This window comes from Diadema setosum, chromosome 1, assembly GCF_964275005.1.
Source record: "Diadema setosum chromosome 1, eeDiaSeto1, whole genome shotgun sequence".
Lineage (NCBI taxonomy): Eukaryota > Metazoa > Echinodermata > Echinoidea > Diadematoida > Diadematidae > Diadema > Diadema setosum.
The window spans coordinates 10,843,776-10,869,995 of record NC_092685.1 but is presented as its reverse complement, the minus strand read 5'-3'; the positions used below and the strand labels follow the sequence as shown (position 1 = coordinate 10,869,995).

The window sequence follows — 26,220 nt, the reverse complement described above, 5'->3', positions numbered from 1 at the left end:
GATATATCTTGCTCTTCTTTCAGCATAATGAGAATGACACCTCCATCCGCAAGGTTGATATTATTTGCGTCTAACCATACATAGATTTATATAGGTTAAACGTATTCCATTATTTGACTGTGCTTTTTGAGCATTTTGACCTTTTTTCCCCCTCGAAATAAGCATCAGCTTCTGTGTGGGATATAATATATATATATATATATTTTTTTTTTTTTCCGAATTGAAGTTCCAACTTTAGATTTCACGTGCAGTATAATATATCCGTGCTGTGTGCAAGTATAGACCAATGCAAAGTGCACATGTACCTGACATGTACACATTGGAAGAGGCGTGATCAATTGATCGGAAGTATGAAATGACTATTTTGATTGTTTATTCAGCACTATTTCAACTTCCCTGGTGTGATGTGACCGTCATGGTATAGCTCACGAGAGCACAGAAGTGGTTCATTATTTTGTTGATGACCTCCACCGTTCACCCCTATACTCCTCATCCACATTGCTTCGTCTTTCCTGCTCCCTCCCTCGCTACACCATGCTTTAACCCCCCTCCCCGCCCGAACTATATCTACATAGGGCCTACTTAGGACAATCCGTCAATGCTATGACTGTCCCGCCTTTTCTCACTATCCAAGCTGTAGATTGTGGGTAAGGCGAATCATATCCACCTCTGTTTAATTCATCAAGCCCCAGAGGTCACATTCCTATGGTTTTGATGCTGTATCTGTTTACATGTAGCCTATTATAATTTTACTATCAAGTACTTCATAAGTTAGAGTAGGAAATTTTCTTTATTTTGAGCCCATAATAATTGTTGTTTATGTATAAGTGTTTATTTAGGTTTCAAAATTAACAAAGTCTCTTATTTTCCTCAATTTATAACTTATTCTTAAATTGGTTACATATTCTGGGAGATGTTCCTCTCAATTTGACTTATTTGTAAACAACTGTTTCTGATTTCGTGTAGATCCATTCAATTGTTCTTCAGTATAGGATACACAGTAAAAATCACAGGTAACAATCTAATGATGACGAAAGGGCATTTCTACAGAAAGTTCTTCAGGTTTGGTAGGTAAAAGCCAAATTTCGTGTAAACTCGGATGTAAACAACAATTTTTGTTGTCCTGGTTGAATGTATAGCAGAGGGATATGAACGCATTATGGTAAAATCAGTTCAGAATTGAGGGAACCGCCTTAAACTGTACCATGGCAAAATATGACGTCAGTCACGTTTGTTTACGACCTCTTTCGTACTATCACTCCGGTTGATACTGGATATCGGGATATAGTGTCGCCTGCATGATGATGACTGGATTTGCATAACAGGTTCGTGGTGATACTTGTTGGATACTTGTTGGATTCTGTGTACGGTTTGAGCTTCACAACGCATATCATCGCCAGAGGAAGCGTGTGCTGGTGACTGATATTTAACAGGAAGAGTTAGCACCTCCCCTAGGCCTACCCCCCCCCCCCCCCCACGGCCCCTCCACCTTTCCATGATATAGTGAATACGTATTGAGGATGTTTTGGAGAGGAACGTTTGGGACTTGTTTGCTGTGCCGGATCCGGATACAACATTAAAAGAGAGAGAAAAAAAATTATTCATTTTTGTTGTGTTGTTTATCATTTACGTTCATCTTCTATCTCACTTTGGATGAATCATACGCAAACAATGCAAGAACTGAAATAAACAAGGTATAATGATATGGTTAATGAAGGAGACACAATCCGCTGTGTCATAATTGAAACAAAAGAAAAGGACGGCATTATGCCGTTCCAGCCATGAACAACAGGCTGATGTTCGTTATCCCGAAGGTTCGTTAATCCAAAAATGAATGAAGGTTTGTTATTTCGAAGGTGCGTCATTCCAAAGTTCATTATTCCGAAGGTTCTTTAATCCGAAAATGAGATACGGTTCGTTATTCTGAAGGTGTGTAAATCTGAAAATGGGGAAAAAACCATGTTCGATAACCCGAAAATGAAAAGAAGATGCGTACTAACGAACCTTCGGAATTACGAACCTTATTTAGTTTTCGAATTAACGAACCTTTGGAAGAACGAACCATTGGAATAACTAACCATCGGAATAACGAACTATGTAACCGAACAATCTCGGAGTTTTGCACGCAGGGGACATTCCAATGCAAGGTGAACTAAATATACCTCGCATCACACAAGAATTGGAACAATCATCCCCCAGCATTCCCTCTGATCAGTTACTAGCCATCCCCTTTAAGTACCATTCATAATATAACCACATTCTTGTGCTTGTGCTAATGTGACTCACCATTTTGTTTTATTAGACATCAACGAATCGGTATATCATCACTTTCCGCCATCGCTCTGTCGTGAAACCCCGCCATTGTGTTCATTTACTCATAAAAGTCGTCTTGAACATCCTGTGGAATGGCACTTCAAGCCAATTATTCTCGAATTCTTTTCAGAGGGCTTCCTGTGTCTATTTGATCTTTTGATATGCAGAATGATTCAATTGTCATTATGTGTGACATGTTTTATTATGAATGGACCTCTGAGGTCAAGCAAATTTTCATTTTTTTTTTCAAAATCAAAATGACAACAGTATCGTCACAAGTCATATTCGCATGGTTTGCTTGTTTATGGCTCCCCCTCTAAAAGGTATCGGAATATATTAAGTACCTCAGAAATGAAAATATAACTATATAGGGTCAAACACGAATGGAAAAATAGAGAAGCTATGTAATCATAGCTTATTTTCCTGTCGCTGCGATGTCCAAAATTGTGGCCGTCTCATTATTCGTAGCTTGTTGACATAGTAAATGCAAGCCCGCCCAGCCCGCCTCGTTTGCTGGGTAATGTTTGTCGTTGCTGCACGGGCCTCCAAGCGATGACCGTGTCACCGCGTTGTCAAGTAACTCTGTCTTAAATCACGTACCTGGATGTGGGTCATATTTACTGTGACATCATGTGAGGCAAAAACATGTGACGCTTGATATGCACGGAGTGACATCATATCCAGACAGCTTAGACTCCTCCTCACCTCATCCTAAGGTTCTGTCATCCTTAGCCACCCCCCCCCCCTCCACTCACACACACAGCCGCGCCGTCATAGCGTGTTTGATACTAGGAGTATATGATAACTGATCGCAGGTTTCAATAGCTCGTCTCGAGTAGTAATGATGCTGACAAGTAAAACCATCGCAGTTAGCAAACACGCACTGCAGGATGCTGCTGAGATCTTTATAAGTCCATGAGCCGAAGTCCACATGCAAATTCCATATGATACATACTACATACGACGGGGGTGGCGGTGGGGCACCGTCATTTGACAGTGCGGAGTTTATGTAATCTCCTTTGTTCCTTTGTTATTGTTATTGAATGTTTTGTCGTACCCGGGCTTAAAATGTCAAGTGCAATTATTTGCAGTTTAATACCATGACAACCAGTGATCGATCGAAATCGCGATTCATTACGCCTGCTTTATTTCGTCCACTGGTTGATTTTGAACCCGAGACGAACATTGCTCTCGATCACCGACCTTTTCAGTCTCCTTTATTAGTAAGGATGAATGATGAAAAAAAAAATGAGAAGCACTGACAAAGTTTTAAATAGACCTTCATGTCGGCTTTTGCTGGTGTCGAAGCGACGTATTAGCATTCCCAGTCTGCATGCCATGTTTTGCATTCTTGAACTTTCAGCAAAAGAAGGACATGGCACTGCCACACGATATTCATTTCTGTGTAGAGTATTATATTTTCCTCGAGCAACGGTCTATACTTAGCATCATAATCCTCCGTGTCCGTAGCGCCTTTATCGTCTCAGCAACCCCCCTACGCAGAGATCATTCAACTTTTATCGGTTATAATATGGCAGTCCTCTCTTTCGCGGAAACAAGGTGGCATGGCAAAGAAAAAAAAAAGATAAACATGGCTGCGGAAAGGATTGAGTCGTTAACTCTGCAGTGAGAAAAAGCATGGGAAATGAGCGTCGATAATGTTTCGACGTGACGTTGACACGCTGCTGGGTTTGTGCATGCGTGGATGGGATGTGCCGATTACCGAGAATATTCTTGGCGGGGAAAGGGCGCCCACGTCAACCTCACGACGGGAAGACGTTGGCGGGCGTTAAAGGGGCACAGCGTGGTTTAAGGGTAATATGATCTCATGTTTTATGCCTTACGGAGCATTCACTCCTGTTTAGTTCTGTTTTGTTTTTTGGTTGTTGGTGTTTTTTTTTTTTTTTTTTTTTTTTTTTGAGAGAGAGAGAATTTCATGTAACGGAAAACTATGGCATGAAGCACTATGTAACAGCACACATTGTTGTTGTTTCTTTTTAATCCAATTTTAACTTCAGTATTTTTGAATCATTTATTTACCTTAAATAGATTTCCAAATAGTTTTTTTTTTTTTTTTAAGTTTCGGTAGCTGTTGACATATAATTTACAAAAAGTGTGTTTTTCTTAGTTTTTCCCCAATTTACGTTTTGAATTTAACCCATTGTAATAATTCTAAAAGTCTTAAGATAGTTGGAGAAGTATTAAATCATAAAATATGATGATTGCTGGTGTGTTGTAGCCTTCACCATGACATGGCGTGGTTTCAAGTAGAAGTGGACCAGTGCTATTGTTTGCTAATGACTTTTGCGGTAAAGACATTGGAGTGTTCCGACACGCATAATTTCTTGATGATTTTTTTTTTCGTTTATGTTTTAAAAGCACCCGGCAAAGCATTAATATAGGCATTATAGGAGAATTCGGCATAGAAGAGAGGAAGAGAGAGAGAGAGAGAGAGAGAATGAAGGGGGGGGGGGGGGTATTGCGGAGCCATTGTTCAGTCAGGAGTTATGTGTTATTCACTTCAGTCGACCAAGAAGGTAGGAAGCGCGCTCGCCTTGTACCTCCTTGAATAGACCACAGTAATGATAGGGAGTATGATGGGAATAAGCGTTTCATTACGATGTCGCTTCCCTTGCTCTCTACCACTGAAATGTTGAATGCGTGTCCATATATCAAGATTACAAAGATACCGTAATTATGCGATATTAATGCATCATTATCATTATAATATTCTAACATTAATGCTTGCCATGTCAGTCCTCATTTAAAGCGAAAATAATTATGTCCCTCTTCGTTTTGAGAGCTTCACTTCCCTCTCGTAGTGGCGCCGGTTCCTTTCACAATGTTACAAGTAAAGTATAGTAAAATGCTGCGACCAAGCAATAAAGAGGGATACATTATTGAGCACCTCTTTTGAAATGGTGCAATAAATCCTTACGTATCTGACTAAATGACTAGATTCTTCGTTAAGACTAAAATGTAAACTGCACATAGACGAGAAAATTACACGGCCTTATTTTCCAACATTTTGTAGAAGCCACTGCAAGGCTGCGGTACGCTTATCAGGACCCGACGATTTAATTTAGCATCAAAATACACATGTATAGAGACTCAACACAGTTATGTAATTCCGTACATTAACAGTCGCGAATAGAATAGCACAGATTGTAGTTTGTTTGCTGACACGTTATTTCCTACGTTTTGAGTTGCCTTGAGCTTCATCCTGTTAACCTGCGAAGTCAGAAAGCGGCAGGAAAATGACCAATGCAGATGACACCACGGCTCCAGGAAGTGAGGTAAACTGTACCTGCCAGGTGAATTAGGCGAGGAAAACCAATCCTGCGTGCCTCTAAAATTACATTCTGTGTCGTCTGCTTTCTATGGTCACATTCGAGCAACAGTACCCAGACGCTTACGTCACTTCTGCATGGATGAGATCAGTTTGCAGCATTTATCACGTTACCTTTTTGCCCTGCCGGTACCAGCAGACACTATTGTCTCCAAAAGTCTTCATCACTTCCCCCGTTTGTTTTATCAATCCCCGTCTGACAAGAAGAGCGAGAGAGAGGGGAAGAAACTTTGTTTGAGCTGCAATTATTCTTTTATCTTAATAATAAACCTATAGTTGTCGTTACAATAGAAATCCAGTGCGGGATCTTTATAATACTTGTTGTTGTTGCTGTTGTTGCTGCTGCTGCTGCTGCTGCTGCTGCTGTTGTTGTTGTTGTTGTTGTTGTTGTTATTATTGTTGTTGTCTCTTTCATCTCCCTCCCTCGCACTTGTCCTACATACATGACTAGGGCATGCCTTGTATAAAATGTATTACAGGTACCGGATTATCCACTAAATGAATAAATGAATAGAAAACTAATTCATATTTGTATATATTACATACAGTTATGACAGATTATTGGAGATTTTGTGAGTTGGTATACGATAATGTACGATGATTCTCTTAGCACCTGTGCAGTGCGATATAATTGCTATGTGTCAGTATACTCCTTCCGCGTGAACATGTCGATTTGTTCTCACGAGCCAGACCGAGAGGTGAACGAGGTGAGCTGTGTCGGTCGACTCATGTCCCACAGTATATTAGGTCATCGGCGGTGTCTTCAAGTTGTGTTTTTTTTTTTTTTTTTTTTTTTTTTTGTCTCGACAACCTTACAGATCACTCCAGTCATCATGAAGCGTCTGTCCGTTCACAGTTAACCTCACATAGACACTGCACGCTGTTCGACTCTGATGGTGTATTAGTATCTTTTTGCGGAGTGCCTTCACGTATAGTAATAATCAGACCACACTGATTCCAGTGTAGTAGAATTCATTCCTTTCCTCGAAGGTTGTCCCTCGCTGTCGTCTCGATGGTGATTTTTTTTTTTCAGTTATCTCAGCCATCGCTTGTCATTCAAGTCGCAGTGTAAATATTCAGCCCGTCAATTATGCATGAAAATCTTAGCACATGTACAGTGCAGGTAACGGATCTAAATTTCGAAACAGCTGTTCTAACTTATGTTCTTGCTGGTTGAGTACTCATTATTCATTCATGCCCTTTACGATTTGAACCGGGGAAAAAAAATTAATGAAGCATCGAAAACTTAGCTGAAAATACGCTACAAAATCCTTTCAACGAGAGGAAGAGTGTTGAATTAAAAATATAGTATTACTGTACAGGGAAAACTCCCTGAAGATGTCTGAAATGAATTAAGTTTACCAAAAAAGGTGGACAGTCTACTGAATCTACAGAAGAGTAGCCCCTGCCTCCACCACACAGAGGAAGTGAGGGGGGGGGGTACTGTTGGATGGATGTCGCCTAATAGTTAGATGAAGTCAGGAGAAGTGCTTACTGCCGCAAGGAATACTACCCCACTTCCATTTCATGCCCTACATAAACCCGACTCCCGAGCCAGCCACCTGCCCTTCCCGTACCGTTAGGCCTCCATGCTTTTGGCTCCTCTTCCCTTGACTTGTGTCAGAGATGCTCAGTTTGCATAATCAATTCCAGAAAACGTGAAGCCGAGTCATTCACGATAAACTGTCCGCCGGAAGGGCGGAGGTACCCAAAAATTGGATATACCACTCAGCGCGATATGTGTCAAAATAAGACCGATGCATTCTATGAGCAGGACAGAGTTCTGCAAGGAAGAAAAAAAAAATCTTAGAGCCTGGAAGCCAGACTACTGCAATTCCGCTAGGTGACACCCGATGCCCGGGTAATCTTGTCTCCCTCTATCTCTGTGAACTGTTCTCCCCGCGCGAATCTAGATGACATCGCTAAATGATGCAGCTGAAAACGAGCCCATCATTCGACACGGCGATGGTTTACGGTCTCGTCTAGCAGGCGTGAAGTGCACCCAGAGGTCGAGTGTTTCGAAATACATCCCGGGGCGAACTATAAAGCTGGGATAAATCGCGGTTTTCGAAATGTCACCCGAGTATGTTGGAGGAGTAAGAAGGGGGAATGGAAATGCCAGCCATCGCATCCTGCACGATCAACTGTTCCGTTTTCGGGCTGTCATCCACCGGATTGATGAGACGGAATCGGATCCTGATGTGAATCACTCATGGGAAGCATCGAAAGAGAGCCGTGGAGCGGCAGTCACGTGGTCTCTACTGCGACGTCATATTGTGGACACGTTGCCATACCTGATCAGTCACCATTCTGTAAATATTCAAAGATATCTCTTTTTTTAAAAAGAGAGATAGAAAAAAACTTGAATGTGGTGTATGGGGTGTCATCTTATATACCTTTGTCCAATCACAGACAGTGACTATTGCGTGGTTATGTCACCCATTCAGAGTAGTTAGTTATCTGCTCCAAAGCGATGTGCATAAAAATCGAATGGTCCATCAAAATGCACTGGAAATGAAAATGAAAGATTTATGATTGGTATATTATATTGTGTACAAAGGTTTCCCCAAGTTTGTTATGTCCACTGCACTCGATCAAGATACACTGTCACATCAAACAAGAGACTATCATAGTGATATCATAGGCTGAAACAACTTACTATACATTGTATTTTCAGAGCTGCCAGGTCTGCCTGATCCTCCTTGAGGCTCCCTGAAATCTCCCTCAAATCGTGATTAAAAGATTACAAAGAGCTTCCCTGATTATCAGTTTGTCTATCTAGATGCACTCAACACCAGAGCATCGCCATGATTTTGCTCTTAAAGGATCGCCCCTGATTGTTGTGTGTGAGCGTTTGGTCGGAGAGCTAAGGGATCGACGATGTAATCATTGCATCTGTACAGTCTATTGGTATGATGCAAGGTATATATTTTTTTCTCCTTAATCTTCCTATATACAGCGTGTTGTAGTATTCCAAACTTTATGCATCCCTCGTTAAAGGGGAATGGATAGAAATAGTAAAATTACGAATCCAGGCTGTCATTTCATCAGAGTCCCGCGTGTTACTTCCTTTCTGCGCTCTCTTGTGCAGCTTATCTGCAGTAGATATTAATGTAGTGAAACCGTTCTTTTGTCTTAAATCATGCATGACGCATTGCGCTGATGAAATCAAGATGATTTTAGCCATTCAATAGGCGGTGCGTTCATACTAGATTGTTTGTTGTTTATTTGTTGTTGTTTTTTGTTTTGTATTGCTTTGTTTTGTTTTTGTTCAGATTATGAATGTCGAGAAAAACTGGAAAAAAGTGAGCGGACTTTGGTAGTGCTAAGTAGTGGTATCCCATGGCAATTTATATTTCTTTAATGTGATTTAAAGCAAGGAGACTCTTTATACGATACAGTTGGCAAAGGATATAGAAGGACAGATAAATTTCAAGATGCGTGCCACAGCACATGGATGGTTAGATCCTTTGCCGCCATTAGCTGAAGAAGAACCTGAGTGGTCGTTTCAATATTGCAGAAAACATCACATTTCTTTATTGATCTATGTCGTCTAGGACAACATACCCTTTGTTATTCTGTTAAGTTTTGATAAAACGTCTTTTATGTGATACGTATCGTTTATAGGCCTATATACATATTCAATCTCACCGCATTATGCATTTTTTAAATATTTTTTTTTTAGTGCCAGTTTAGATATAACATAACGTTTTTCTTTTTCCCTATATTTGGCAGAAATTATTAACCTGAATGAGATATATTATCGGGTATGTAGACTTAGTGAATTCATCTGATCATGAAGCGAAGTACAAAATATTGTGTCAGCGTAACATAAATCGAGTTAGGTCAAAGTATATAGGTTATAGGCCACGATTATAGACAACAATGTATAGGCAACAATTCTTACCATTTCCATATCATTGCCCAAGGTGTATGTGATTTTGGTGTGTTTGAAAAGTAATGTCGAAGGGGAATACTAAAGCTGTTTCACGTAGGAAATCGTGTAAACCTATCCAGTGCACATAACAGAGCGGGGCAAGTTATCATCAATTGGGCCTACTTTCCTCAGAGCCTCCTCAGACAGTATTTGAAGTCAAGCCGTCGTCGGCGTATGATTGATCTTGTCTATGAGCCGTCTCCAAGTAGCGTTTCTCTTGTTTTTCCTCAAAGTGTTGAGATGAAAATTAAACAACAGCCGAACAAAATGGATTACCCCTCATTTTCCGCAGAAGATAAGGTTAGAGACGGCGTGAATCAGACAGGCTCCCCGAAATTCCAGGGTGCTCGTGGACGTGAGTTTCCGCGTCTCGACCCCCGTCTGCGCTCCTCATTCATTTCGGGCTTAGGCCTCGTGTCTGAATGGAGAGCCGCCTAAATCCGCTGGCTGATGCAGAACGATGTGACATTATCTACGCCCAGCAATCGGCGAACCTCGTGCCCCTGGCTGATGGCACGGGCGACGAGGCACGGCTGCACACACTCATTTCCCTTCCCATCATGTATGTCTTAGTCTGGCTCTAAACAGCAGTTATCATCAACATCACAACATGGGAATGGGGAAGTGTACATACCATGTTTCTGTAAAGCATGACAAACCGTAGAGTTATCTGCCTTGCTAAATGACATGCTTTTTATTAACAGATGCAACGTAGCATTAAGGCGCGGGGGGGGGGGTGGTGTATGTGAAGATATAATTCAGTGTAATGATCTCCCTCTGTGTTCACAAACTTTGTGTTATCTTCCTTTTTCCTTTCTATGTTATCAAAGCAACAACAAAACATGGCATCGTCTTTTGCACGGAACCGTCTTAGTCAATGAATTATCACACATCTGGGCCCCATTTCATGAAAAGTTGATATGATAACAACTCTTGCTGGAATGACAAATGTCATGGTAACGACAAGAATGCAGCTTCCTGATTTGCTGTTGCTATGGGAAATTGTCATTCTAGCAAGAGTTGACATCCTAACATCTTTCATGAAACAGGGCCCTGTTGTGAAACCTGATACACTGTTATTTGTTTAAACATTTTCCAAGCTTTTAGGAATCAAGTACTGTTAAAAATCGTTGAGCTGCTCATCATCATTACTTTGTTGTTGTTGTTTTCCTATTTTTTTTTCCTTCAAGGAAAATGGCTATAGATATGTGTATTGTATCTTACTCGAGAATATCAACCCGTGATTTTGTCAGCATCTTAAATAATGTAGGAAAAATACGTGCAGTATACACATTGTTTCCAGACCACTTAAATTTCTAACAAAACCTTGGAAGAGTTTTATTCCCACTGTTTTATGAAGAAGGTAAAATGTGCGACGCAGCCACATGCTATACCTGTGTTCAATGTCACTGTGAATGGGCTGGGCCCGCCGAGTTTCCCATGTCTGTGGCTGGGTGCAGATTTAGTGAATTGTTAGCCGCGTAAGCCGTCTTATTCGACGTCGGTAAATGCGATTGCGGATGTGTCACCCACTGTGTGGCTGTATGATGACAAGTGACTGACACATCTCCTGTGCATCTCGCAGAGTCTGTCGAAACCATGGGAGCGAGCGGAAGCGAGAATCTTCTCCCCTTATAATATTCATCACCATATCAGGTTGGTTGTAATTTAAATGTGATTAGCTTCAGGTCACTCACACGCTGTTCAAGGTGCCTCAGAGTTCTTTCTGTGTTTGCTTCGAGTATATTAGAATGTGGGACCGCGAGTACAAATCGAAGACGCATTAAATCGCTTCACTCAATGCCCACCTGCTTGAAATGCAATCCAAATGAACATGATTCATCTTTAAAGAACAAGTTCACCTTCATAAACATAAGAATTGAGAGAATGTAGCTATATTAGTAGAATACATCATTGAAAGTTTGAGGAAAATCAGACAATCCGTTCAAAAATTATGAATTTTTGAAGTTTTTGTGCAGTCACCGCTGGATGAGAAGATTACTGCAGCGTATGATGTCACATGAGTACAACAATATAAGGAAAATATAAAGAGAATTTCACAAAAATTCATCTTTTGAAAAAAAAGTACAAATTCCCTTGACTTGTTACTGACATATTATGTTATGGGTAATATTATTCCCCCTGCCTTTAGAAAAAGACAAGTCAAGTGCTCTTCTGTTATGCGAAAAAAGTGAAAATATGTTGAATTTTCTTTACATTTTCCTTTTACTGATGTACGCATATGACATCACAAGCTGTAGTAGTCTCCTCATCCAGCAGTTCCAACACAAAAAATTAAAAATTCATAACTTTTGTATCGATTGTCTAATTTTCCTCAAACTTTCACTGATGTGTTCTACTAATATTGCTGCATTCTCTCAATCATTATGTTTATGAAGGTGAACTTGTCCTTTAAGTTTATGTGTGTAATTGAAAGAGAAAGAAAGAAAGTTTGTTTGCTTCTCTTGTGATGGGTGCGTTTGGTATACGCTTGTGTGTGAAGATGTGTTTTATTCGCCGTGTGGGTGTCGTGATTGATTTATGCTTGTGTATAATTAGTTTGCTGTACTCAAAACTTTCTGATGGATGTCTTATACTAAAAAATCACACCAAATAAAAATGATAGAGAGTAAAGTTGTAATCACGTTGGGTGCTGTCAGAACTAGACCGAGTAGGGACCGAGTGACAAGCGACGCTGCATGGACGACGGGCAGGATACTGTTAATTGGCACCGTCGACATCCCTTGCATTCATCTCTTCTCCGGTATTCATAACTGTCTCCCGATCCACCGTCTCAGAGCGCGACATCTCAGCAAAACGGACAGTTAGCTCAAATAGGAACCACGTGATGGCCTAATGGTATTAATGAGGAAGGGCCTTCTCACTTCCCCCTTTTTGTCCCATCGAAATGTAAACTAGTACACTACATGCTTGATGGTTAAAGGGATCGTATGGTTCTGGTTGAGACCTTATTTCATGTTTCTAACATTTTTTTTTTTTTGTGAGATAATGAGTAACCTCTTATGGAATATGAAAGAGCAGGTAATTCTATTAGGAATTCGACGTTTATTTGATGAAAATTGGTTTTGAAATGGCTGAGATATCCAAAAAAGAGCGATTCTAATAAAGTGTGGGACCCACACCTTATTACGATCCCTTTGTTTTACCTTGTTTTTGGATGTTTCAGTCATTCCAAACCCCATTTTCATCAAATAAACTTTGAACTTCTCTTAAAATGGTATGCTCTGTACTATATCATAAGTGTTTTCTTGGTATCTCACAAAAAGTTAAAAGCCCAATTCTCATCTCCACCAATACTGTACCAACCCTTTAATATAACGCCGTGTTTGTGATTCTTGTAAATACTAAAATGATAAAGAACATACACTCACGCACACACGCGCACACACACATACACACACACACACACACACACACACACACACAGAGACACACCCTATAGAAACCCCTTGCCAGTTAGGTGGTTGCATGGGGTCATGGATTACGAATTTCAAATATCAACGGAATCATATTTATATACATATTTAAAATTGTATATCAACTTTACTTGCACTTTTGACGATATCTTGTACCATGCATGCCATCACGCCTTTATTAGCAATAAAGACAAACAAACAAACAAACATGTACATACATAGGCCTACATACATACATAGGCCTACATACATACATACATACATACATACATACAGATAACAAGCATGCAAACACACAAACAAGCCTTAGCGAATTTCTTGTTCCCGAAAACATGAAGTTAGATTTGGGGTCTTTAAAGTCTGATATACTCTGGGTAAATAATGTAGCACGTGACTGGAAAAACAAAAAACAAAACAAAAACAACAACAACAACAACAACAACAAAAACAAACAAAAACCGCCTGGATATCGTTTCATTAGATAGGAATCGTAAAGACTATAGCAGTAATGATCATAAGAGAGAGTGGAAAACCCTGCCCAACATGCCTAATTTGCTGTAGGACTAGCAGTGTTACTCGTGTGACATCCTGCCATGAAATGCATGTCAGGAACCTTGAGTGGCTTCAATGCAGACCTGACTGTCACTTTTCCCCGTACTTCACATCATCTTTCGTTGCATCGTGAAACATGATGGAGCGTGGGCTTCAATCAATGAATCATTGCAGAATCAACGCAGAATTTCACAGTCCATGTTACCCTATCCGTCATGTACCAAGGGAAATTATCCATTTTTTTTCTCCTGTACCACTCATCGTCATTTCAGTATTTGTTGTACCTTGAATGAAGTATATTGACGTGTATAGTGTGGAGGCGGCAAAATCTGCCGTTCCTCGTTCAGATTAGATAACTTTCTATTCGTCTAGGTATTTTTGTTATTATTTTCCTTGTTAGCTAATTTTGAACTCTGCACTATCACTGTATTCCGAGTTTACTAACTTGGGCTCTTATCGTCGGAAATCTCCGCAGGAAAAAGAGATGCTCCCGTGGGTTTTGATGCGTTTCTCTTATATCTAGTTTCATCATATACATACATATATTCATGTCAATTTACTCAATGATTATCGAAAAGTCACGTGACTTGGTGCAACCCTGCCAAGTCCCCGAGTGAATGCGCTCGAGGGTAGCACGTGTATAGTGTCACCGTGGAGTCAGCGGGGAAGACAGAATTTAAAGAGGCGAGAAACCAAACATGATTAGGGCCGGATGTAGGTGAGAAACCGTCACGACCATTCACGTCGATGTAAAATTTGGCCATAATGAAATGTTTTGCACTGTCGGCGAGCTCATGGGATCTATAGAGAGGGCGAAGGGTGGCGTGTATGGGCCGAGCCCTCATCGTAGTACTGGGCGAGCCGCGGAAGACCCTATTAGTTTGCCCCCTTATTCTGCACTTGTTGACTGATTCGCTTTCGCTGCTAATCAGTGAGTCAAACACAACTCACTCCCACGTCATTCTTGGTGAAAGCTGCGCGCCAGAGTTCATTTGGATAGAGCGAAGTGAATAGTTCGGGAGAGTTTGAGAGCAATGACCGACATGTCGGGTTGGAAAAAGAGTGAGAGAGGGAGAGGAAGCGATCGAGAGATGGGGGTGAGGGTGGGGTAGTGCTTGAAAAGTCTTAATGTCACACGTTTGAAAATACAAGCGATAAGTTCCATGGGCTTGGTGTCTAGACGAGTAACGTGTGGCTAGGTTATTGACAGAAGAGCAGCAGTGTCAGTCTTCCTCGATGAAAAAAAAAAGAATTAAAGAAGCGTAATCCTCGTGTAATCTATCAATACACACTTGAATATATAGGCCCATGATCTGAACCATTTTCCCCGAGCAAGTCTATAAATCCCAACCTACAGTATACCAGATGACCTTGTCAAAGGTATAGTTTGACAATATCATTCATTCATTCGTCGCAAAGAGCAGGGTGCTAGCCCGGTAAAGTGGTCCACTTGCAAGTAACTACTCACACAAGAAAACGGGCGAAAGATGCCGGCCCCTCGTGGTTCGCCCCAGGTGACTTGTTATGCTGTTCAGTTACAGTATTAGTCACGAAAGGTAACAACCAGGCACATTGTACCATACGCTTTGAACTGAATTGAATTTTCAGTTTGAAAAATCTGAGCTGCCTGACCGTTCATGCTGTCAATGTCTCTGATATCGTTTTACTGTGAAGCTTGGTAAACAAAGTTTGATAATATCAATAGTTACATTCACATGGTGATCCTTAACTTCGAGGATAAGCTCGTAGTCAAGTATGGGACGCTAAGTGTCGCATGCTCTCTTTCGTCACGAAATCGGTCATTTCGTCAACGAAATTGCCATTTCTTCGACGAAATTGTCGATCTTGACGGAATTGTTATTTCGTCGGTCATTTCGTGACGAAATGACCGATTTTGTGACGAAAGAAACCATGCGCACATGGCGCCCATACTTACCTACGAGCTTATCCTCGAAGTGAACGTAACTAGATTTTAAATTTGTTGTTATATTGTGAACAATTATGTATTTAAGCTGTAAAGGGTAACTGTGAAATGCACAGTACCTGACTCATAAGCAACGAGAATGATATATTTTTTCCCATAATAATTCTCTGTATTCGATTACTCTATAAAATGGGACTTCTTTAGCAACAGTTTACAATCAGACTGAGCTGAGAAGATCATGTACAATAGGAGTGTTATCGTGGAGATATTTATTGCACCTAACTTAAACCTTGAATCACAACAATAAAAAGATCACCCCTTTCATTGCCTTTTGTTTTGTCATTATGAAAACGGCCGGCTCATGAGAAAGGAAAATGGTCATGGTCTATAACAGACTAATACATATTTAGCCGACAGGTAAATTTCCATGTGCAGAAACGATTTCTGTTCAGTTAGCTGTCATGTGGAATTGACGGAAAACGAGTCTTTTTCCCCTACGTATTCTAGAGTATTAATTTTGTTATAAAAATGCTTTTTCTTCATCAATGAAACAAATTTTACAAAACAATATACAATATTTTCACATTGATTTCCGTTACTCCTACAATTCGGTAACTTATTTCACAACCATAACTGTGTTATATACCTATAGGGTCAACGTCATACAGAACGGTACACCTCATTGTTTCGTTTTGTTTTGTTTTGTTTTGTTTTTTTCTTTTCGATTACCAAAACGATTAGCACGAAAGAAGTTATTGTCGTTCTGTCGCCAATCCTGAAAAAATAAAAAACAAACAAACAAGCAAACAAAAAAAAAAAAACGAGGAAAGGAAAAGTGCGGTTGAATTCAGTCCTTGATTTCATCGTATACGCAACATATAGACCGAAATGAGATAATGAATCACAACGATTTTAGACTGTACGCGCTGGCTCTCACACTTTTATCAACATCCATAACTATCAAGATTATGCGTGTACTTTCACTAGTAGAAAAAAAAAATATGCATATAGTGACACACAGTCACCAAACTGAGAGCTTAGATGCCTTGCACAACATTCGCCCGTAGTTCAGATCTGTATCGTTCCAGTCATCCGTTGTCATGGAGATATGCCCTCATTTATGCTTTTGTCTACTTCAGTTCCTTCTAAGTGTTAATCTAAAACGTTAGTCTCTTAGGAGATATGTGAATGTGTGTATGTGTGTGTGTGCGTGCGTGTTTGTGGGTGTGTGTGTGTGTGTGCATGTGTGTGTGTGTGTGTGTGTGTGTGAGCGTGTGTTTCCGTTTCTTAGACGCTCTACCAAGTGTGACGTGTCATGAATATCCCTGGTTTGACATGACGGCAATGCTTTTAGTTTTCATGGCTCTCATTTTATAGGTCAAACGTCAAACTGTCCTTTCAAGTCTCCCTGTATCATTGTATCGGGCACATTAAACGTGTTTTTGTTTCATTTGTTCGGGTTTTTTTTTTTTCTCGCTCTCTCTCGCTCAGAAGGAGAATGCTTTCACAGCTATCAACCATTGTGGGCGATTTCCTTTTCTGGGTTAAGTAGCCGGTTTCTATTTTGTAAATGTAATACAAAAAATATGAAATACATGTATAAGGACTTGAAAACGTTCTCTGACGTTTACTTCGAGAAACTTGAAAGCAAGCCTTAGTTCAGTTTTGTTCTCTCTCTTTCTCTCTTTCTGCTTCATTTTCAGTTTCCCTGCTTTTCTCCTCTTGTTTCCTGCATTTCCATGACTTTCATTCGTGTGGAATGAATGGCTTAAAATGCCAAGGTGACTGGTTCACGGTTGAAATGAAGTCGTGAACGAGGGATTGGTCTTATAACCCGAATACGTCGAAAAACGGAGAAAAGAATCCCGGTTTTACGTCATAGCAACACCGTCATTATCACAGAAGGATGAAACGGCTTTCTGCGAGGTATCAACGCTGGAGTGGGAGAAATCTATTCAAAGTACACAGGAAGAGTGAATAGCAATACCGGATATGTAGAGCCCTGATATCGATGTCATTGTATAACTTTGATATAATGATGGCAAGAGCATTCTCCGGAGGTTTCCGTGTAACTCGATAGTCAAAAAACAAAGACAGAAAATAAAACTGTTTGGAAATCAACAGTTCGTGATATAAATGTCTTTTTTTTTTCAGAGTGGGCAGTTTCTTTTTTTTTTTTTTTTTTGAACTAGATTTTCATGCAGGCTCGCACGTGAAAAATCAGATGCATATCTATATTCAACGATAATATATCGTAGTTCCCTTTTCATTTCTTTGCGCAGGGTCCAATAGAATAATGACATGGCTGCAAATTAAGCATAATAAAGTAATGTCAATTCAGAATATAATATATTTTAGTGGATATGTTAACGGTATTTGGATGTAAAAACTAGCCTACTTACATTCATGTGAAATGGTTACATTATTTATGTCGGACCAGTTATGCTGAAAACATAACAAATGAAAAGAAACAATAGATTTATATTATTGATTGGTTACTCATCATCCTGCAGTTCTTAGGCTTTGCGGTTATCTTTTCTTCCGATTCTATGTGCTAAAATGCAGTTTTTTGTTGAGCCCACCGGAGATGTGGGGAGACTAAGGAATCGCCTGCGGCGTCTGTCCGTCCGTCGTCCGTCCGTAACGCTACAAAAACTTGAATAACTCTCTACTGAGGATTTCAATTTTAATCAAACTTGGAGGGAAGAGTGGTTATACAAAGTTACACATTTTACCGAACATGAAGGTCACCTCAAGGTCAAAGGTCACAGGCAGATGTCAATGAACTTTAGTGGCCAATGTTAAGTCTTTACGGTGCCTTTCGATTATGGCTCATAACTTTTGATCCCTAAGTCCGTTTGTGACCAGACTTGGCTGGTATATGTCCCTTGGGAAGTTGAAGGTCATCACAAGGTCAAAAGTCACAGACAGGAGTCAACGAACTTTTAGGGCCCAATGTCAAGTTTTTACGGCGCGTTTCGATTGTGGCTCATAACTCTTGATCCCTTTGTCCGTTTGTTACCAAACTTGGATGTAAAATGTCCCTTGGGAAGTTGAAGGTCACCACCAGGTCAAAGGTCATCACAAGGTCAAAGGTCATAGGCGGGTCAATGAACTTCCGGGAGTTAGAAAAACAATATCTTCTACGCGAATGGACGAGACACAAATTGGCACTCGCCTTGTTCAAATACTTATGTGGTATTATATTGGATGATCTATGTACAGTCAACCTTGCCTCAGTCGAATCTATTTGGACGGAATAAATAGCTTCGACTCTGAGAAAATTCGACTTATTAGATATTAAAATCAATAGAATATAAAGAGAAGAGGACTTCAAAACACCTTCAACTTAGGCAATTATTCGACTTATGCGAGGTTGACTGTAGATAGGTTCAAACGGATGAAGAAACACTCAAGCATGCAAAAAGTTTTGAAAATTTTCGCCGTCACTCAAACTATGAGCAAGTATAGATCACAGCGTGAGTAAACCTATCATACCGAAGTGTGTGTTTTTCCTTTCGCTATACTGTCTGCACATAAAAATCTTAGGACGCTTTATCCAGTGGCTCTTTTGAAGTATTGAGAATTCATCTTCAGTATCGATTTCATCATAGCGTCATTTTGATCACTGCATTGGTATAGCAATATACGGTCCATCAACATTAATATCCACCTAATATTTCATGACAAAGATGCCGTGACTGGTAGTGGTGATGCATTTTAGTCGTAATGTTTTTGAAGAAAATGATGCATAGTATTGTCATGGCTTCACTATTTATCTGTGCATTGGCAGCATTTTGAGCATAATGCTGAGTGTAGAAACGTGATTTTGAGCAATTCAAGCGGAACTCTGCCTCAGTCAATGACCCGGCACTTCCTATTATCAGCTGTTGTGGAAGTCACGGAAATGTGTGGAATTTTGCAAACTGCTGCAGGCAGTGAGTGATGGGGAAAATAAAACTCTTATAAGACAGTTTTTAGCCTTTCCTATATAGAATGCAAATTTTGTTTGCAGACTTAAAGGAAAGATGAAACGTAAGTAAGCATAAATTGTTAGTAAGTGAACACCATATATCGGCAAATCAAAACAATATGGATACATATTAATATTGCCGTGTAATACACGTATCGGCAAATCAAACAATCAGTGAATTTTGCTCGCAGTCCAGCAAGTGAAGAGAAATCTGATAAAAGGATGAATATGTTGATGATGAATGAGATGAAAAGTTCATTTCAATGCGGTGTCCTGTTGTGAAGTAAAAGTTCTTTTTGTATTAAAAACATGACATGATTAAGATTGCACTGGCGACATGAGAGTCTCTTGACCGACACGACTACTTCCAAGTACCCACTTTATGTCCTGTGATGGAACCTAACAGCATTTCAATGCCCTAAATTTCTATGAACTGCATGCTAGCTTTTCTTCCACCTTTTTCATGCGCAAAGCTCTAATAAAAGTAGAATACAATAAAATCTAATTTTTCATAACCCCCCCCCCCAACTCAAGGCATTGTGCTTTCATCTTCACAATTATTTATATGCAGGCCAACTGCTCCTTCTTAGCTATGGCACGGAAGATGGATGGAAGGCGGAGAAACTTCCACAGGCAAAACAGCGATAAAGTGGTTCTTTTGTTTTTATTCACAATCAAGCTTTGCACTTTAATGAGATGTAAATTTGTATAGCTGAAACGATCAGTCATACAGGTTCAGACGATTCGAGCTGCATCTTCAGCTCACTGTCATCAATAGAAATGGTTAGGAATTTTATCATTGTGCAGGTGAAGTTGGAAAGGAGTTGATTATATACAAATGGAATCATGTTTGAATGGGGGCTTACTGAAACAACATTGATCTGGCAACCTTTTTTACGTGAGTAGTCAGAATAGAATTCTCTAGTAAGTGTGATGTGATTAAAAAAAAAACACTTTATATCCTATGCGAATATGAATGTAAATATGTGCTTCCTCATTACTAAGATATCAGACGAGCTCATGAAAGATAAGACGTATTTTTAATCATCCATCTTGTCATCATTGAATTTCGTAAGGCTTCTGATTTCCGACCAAACTATCGATCAGAGCTTTCGATATCATCATCCCTTTAAATGCGCCACGGATGAAAACGTGCTCCCCGCGTGTTATACGCTCCTATCTGGGTATATTATCTCTTTTCTAGGAGATATAACGGAGGGTGCCGAGGCGAGAAAATTAACAATCCGTCACGTGATACGAGCGCCACTGGGTTCGCGAACTTGATATTGCAGCACATGCCGGTAATGGTATATCATAATCCAATTACGGCCGCATGTGCCGCGCAAACACGAATCATTCGAAGGGGTAAACACTAGACTACAGTCATGGCAACGCACTTTTTCCTCGCTCTGCCTGATCATCATCTTAATTTTGAACTTCTGTCAGGCATATGATGTTGTTTTGTTTTTTTCTTGGGAAATATTGCCAACACTCGACTAATCTCTCAAGTATTCCGTTGTGAAGTACGTTCTGTGCTATATTCTCAAGACAAAGGGCCTATTTTTTTTTCATCGTCTGAGAGGCGAAAGTCGACTTCTTCCGATGTAATAATTATAATCACAGTTTCATATTTTAGTCAAAATATGTGCCATTCAACGAGTACAGTCCTTGTCGCGATACTACAGTGGGATGAATCAGAAAGCTCAAAGACCAAAACATTTTTTTTATTGTATTATTTCATTTGTATTTATTTTCATTCATCTTTTAAGTGAATGAGTAAATATATTTTTATCGGAAGGCGTGTAGCACTTGTAACAAAACATATTTTATGTATCCGCCATGAAATTGCGCCGGAGGCATTGTGCTTTCGGATTGTCCGTCCGTAATCGATGTTACCATTTGAGACAATCCAAGCAAAACTTTATGGCATATGATTATGTATAAAGCTTTGAGTGGACGAATCTGTGCCTATCAGCTATTGGGCCCACACGCTCAAGGTCAAAGGCCATAGGTCAAAGTCAAATGCTGAAAGGTCACTATTTACCCTATATCTCTGCATTGCCTCTATCTATTTACATTAAACTCAGTGCATACAATCATCAGATTAAGATTCTCTAGGGAAAATGTGAGTCATAAGGTCAAAGGTTACAGGTCAAGTGAAAATGCAAAGATTAAACTTCTTTGTTCCTCAATATCTAGGAAATGGTTCCAAATATCTTACTGAAACGTAGTGTGAATGTATTGTATTGCCCAATATTGTTTCTCTTTGAAATTTTGGGCCATGATGTCAGAGACCAAGGGCAAAAGATCGGATTAAATGCTGAAATTACACTATTTTCTCCATACCCTATAAATGACTGAAGGTATACACTGAGCAGTGTAATTAAACTTGGTATTATGGCCCTTATTTTCTACATGCATTACCATGTAGTGATTGTGTAATAGGGACAGTTTTTGGCCATAAGGTCAAAGGTCATGTGAAAATGCTAAAATTTCACCTGTTTTCCATATTTTGAAAGTGGCTCAAAGTATTTTTATGGAAATCGGTGTATAATTACCAGATAGTGATTATTTGCCAATCATGTTAAATTGTCTCGTATCGGCAATATGTACGGTAGACCTATATTGGGAGAATAATGCGATATAGCGGAGGTATACTACAGTACCAATCGCCATAGCGACATTTTTAGTTTCATACTTATATCTTGAGCAAAGTCAGGAAAAAAAGTGTGTCCTTGTGTATAGAAAAGAATACGTTATATTTCAGACATGTAATCAACTGCATTGCCTTCCTAATGCCACGTGACAATCTCGTGACCGAATCAATTCTTCTCAAATGCCCATATACAGCACCGTATTAGCTGACTTCTCGATCGTCATACTGGACACAACTTACTTGATGCTTAAATGTCGGATTTCGGTCCTTTAATCACAAATCTGTTTTACTTGCTACAACTGCGCATAAATATCGTGTAAGTATATTATATATATATATATTTATGCCTCCACCACAAAGTGGTGCCGGAGGCATTATGTTTTCGGGTTGTCCGTACGTACGTCCGTCCGCATTCGTTTACGCGATAACTTGAGTAATATTGACTGGGATTTTACCAAACTTGGTCATGTATAAAGTATGATGGGGTAATTACTTGATTAGATTTTGGATGAAATCGGCCTTAGGCCAAAGGTCAAAGGTCAAGGTCAAATGATGAAATTGTATCCGTGTACGCGATAACTCAAGACTGGATCGACCAAATTTCACCAAACTTTGTCCGAGAATGATGTATGATGGGACAATTACTTTATTATTTTTTTTTTTCGTGAAATCGGACAGAGGTCAAAGGTCAAAGATCAAGGTCAAATCCTAAAATTCATCTGTTTACGTGATAACTCAAAACTGGATGAAGCAGCTTTCACCAAACTTGGTCCAAGGATGATGTAATAGGGCAATTAGTTGAGTAGATTTTAGTGACATTGGTATGAGGTCAAAGGTCAAAAGGTCAAGGTCAAATGCTAATGCTTATTTCCCCTATATCTATGCAATGCCCAAATTTATTTTCTTGAAACTGAGAGTAAACATGTACTCCTGCGTAAAGATTCTCCAGAGAGAGTTTCATGTCATAAGGTCAAAAGTCAAAGGTTAGGTGAAAATGTTATAATCACTTTTCTCGCTAATGGTTCAATGTATTTTCATGGAACTTGGTACACACGCATGTACTGACTGGCAGGGATTATCTAGGGAATTTAGGGGTCTTGGGTCAATAGTCAGGGGTCAAAGGTCAAGGTCAACTCCTCAAAATTTTACTATTTCCCTCATATACTAGTATATGCAATGCTTGCATTATTAGTTATAAAACTTAATATATACATGTATTACCTAATGGAGATTCTGTGGGAAATTTCCAGCCAGAATGTCAAAGGTTAAGGGTCAGTCAAAGGCCAGGTTTAAATGCAAAAAAAAAAAAAAAATCTATTTTGTACTGTAATTACACTCTTTCTTCATACCTTGAAAATTACTCAATGCATAAACTTATAAAAGGGTTAATCAGAAGTCAAGTAAAAATCCTCAATTCCCCAATATACGTGTACCTGCACTCTTAGACAATTATAGCAAACCCAGTTCAAGGAAAGTGAAAATTCAAGATATTTCTAACAAACCTGACATTTCAGTATTTTGCCAGTTATGTGAAACTGTCATCGCACATTGTGAAGACATTGTACTATACACCTATTGGGAGAATCATGCATTATGGCGGAGGCATCAGTCGCCATAGCGACATTTCTAGTTTTCTTCTAGGATCTGCTTTCCTTGAAATTGCCATAATTTTTTAGTTGCCTTTGATCGTCTTCATAACTGATAGTTTCCTTTTTTTATGGATGCTCAGCGGCGGATTATGACGGTGGTCCTCAGTAATTTCACTGTTTACACCGCCTCTTTCTTATTTCTCAGATTCCACCGTGATGCTGATAAGCACAGCAGCCACTTTGGACTCGAGACAAGGTAATTACGCGCTTCTTTATAACTCACAACGGCCTGTGTCATGATTTGATGAGGGCCTGCACCTCATAAGCTTTCAGTTTTCCTGGAAGTTTCTTTGCAGGATGACCACACCTTCAAATGCGATGCCACTGACTCTACTAGTATAATTATGTAAGTTAAATTTGATAAGTAGGATGTATCCAACAAACAGAATTACAGACATTTCATGAAGATTGGACGGAAAAATAAGAAACCCTTTGAAGGCTATCGAGTTTCACACGTTTTTACAAAACAGATGGTTATTTAATCGATCTTAACCGAAATGCGAATTTGAAAAGATGATGATGATGATGGCGATGATGTACTAGTAACTGCTTTGCAGGTTTTCGACATCTCTGCACACAACCTAAACTAAATGGCTGTTTATGACATGTGATAAAAAAGTAAACCTCGTCTTCTTCCCACATCAAACGCATTGTGAGTTATAATAAACGCTGAACAAATATGACTTTCAAGAGGAAATAGTTGTATTTAAATTATCGACAAAGAATATGGTTTCATTACTGTTGAAACCAACTGGAGTATAGTGAGGTGATGATACATATCATCATCTTATCTAAGCTGCACGTTGGTTATGCCCACTATCACTAGAGCGTGAAAAGATGTGGATTTGAAATTCCCGAACTCAAATTTGGTTATACCGAAGTTGATACAAAAGACTATACCCAAGTTATAAGATGTATTAGTGAATTTCATATATGTATATATAGGAGAGAGAAAGAGAGAGAATTCTGTGAGATCAATAATTATCTGCAAGACGCGCATGATTGTTGAAGTGGAATTTCCAGCGCATTAATTTTTATTTATCTATATATCTGTATATCTATATGTATTTATTTCTTTATTTATTCATTCATTCATTTATTTCGAATATTTGTACAGATGAGTTCTATCAGATAAAAAAAAAGATTAAACCAACAATACATGCATACAGGGAATAATCACACATCAAAAGAGTTTTCAAAGGAGCACATAAACAAAATGATGGGTTGGTACATTAGAAAAAAAAAACAGTTTTGCTGGTCTTTTCTCAAGGCTCTGTACACATAAATTCATTTCATTTTCTCTAATCATCTGCCGCCTATCCTTCCTCTTACATGCTTTGGTTATGCCTCATGGATTGTTTGTTTGTTCGTTTTGTTTGTTTGTTCATTTCCATCTGAGAAGATGGCTGGATAGCCCATATTCAGCTACGTTAAGCTGGTCTTCCATGGGGTCCAGTTGGATGTGAGGTGGGACCATGCACTTCACCGGGTTAAACACCCTGCTCTTTGCGATGAATGAATAAAGCGGGATCTTTTACGTGCATGAGTTGCTACTCTCTCATACACTGGACCTCCATTTTTATGTCCTACCCGAGGGACAGAGTTTTTGGCCTCTTGCTAGAGGGGACGTAATGATTACACACAACATTGCTCAGTCTAGACTCGGGTTCGAACCCGGGCCCTTAGGATCGTGAGGCAGACGCGCTATCGACTGAGCCAACTCACCGACGAAATTTAATATCCCCCTTTTCATTTTGTTCCAAACAACTTTTCACCCCGTATTTAACTAAGGACTTTGTGTTATGTATATGATATTTATGTATACAATATCAATCCTTGATTTGACGATTTACATTGACACTCGAAGTGACGCGCTGGCTAATTGATGGGGTTTTTTTTAATGTAGTTCATGGCAATGAGGAGTTCATTAATTAAGTTTCATGTGTTTTAGACTCCGTTTACAGTGCGGGGCTGGGCCGAGCCGCGGCCGAGCCCAGCCTCAATTGCGGGGCCGAGCCCCGCAATTTTGTCCGTTTACACTGCCGGGCTCGGCCCAAAGAGATTTTTCTCCAGTCACTGGGGAAAATCTCTTTGGCTCGGCCGCGCTTTTAATTCAAACCTTTCAATATTTTGTCGTAGTGGCGCTCTGCTTGATAAACAAACGCAATTTGGTATAGTCTGGTTTTCAGACCCTTTGCCAACTGGATTCCGTGGCGACGAAGTCGCCGTTCGGGCAAAGGCCTTTGCCGAAGGGAAAATCCTTTGCAGAACAAAACCACCTTAAAGATAATAAAAAGTTTTGGTACGTCAAAAGTTTCCCTGAATTTCCGTGTTTCAGGTTAAAGTATCTATCATATAACTAACACTGTGAGACTTACTCGCCCCAAAGTGCTCTCATTTCTTAGTAATCATGCAATTAACTGCGACCAG

The 26,220-nt window shown here is 39.7% G+C and overlaps 1 protein-coding gene across 1 annotated transcript in view; it reads left to right on the top strand.

The window, feature by feature from the left end:
• LOC140236453 (uncharacterized) overlaps positions 1 to 26,220 on the top strand; it is a 111,605-nt gene that overhangs the window by 47,105 nt on the left and 38,280 nt on the right. The window contains exon 9 of the mRNA XM_072316379.1: positions 23,936 to 23,986. Within this exon, the coding sequence (XP_072172480.1) occupies positions 23,936 to 23,986 (51 nt within the window). The remainder of the gene's footprint in view (positions 1 to 23,935; positions 23,987 to 26,220) is intronic.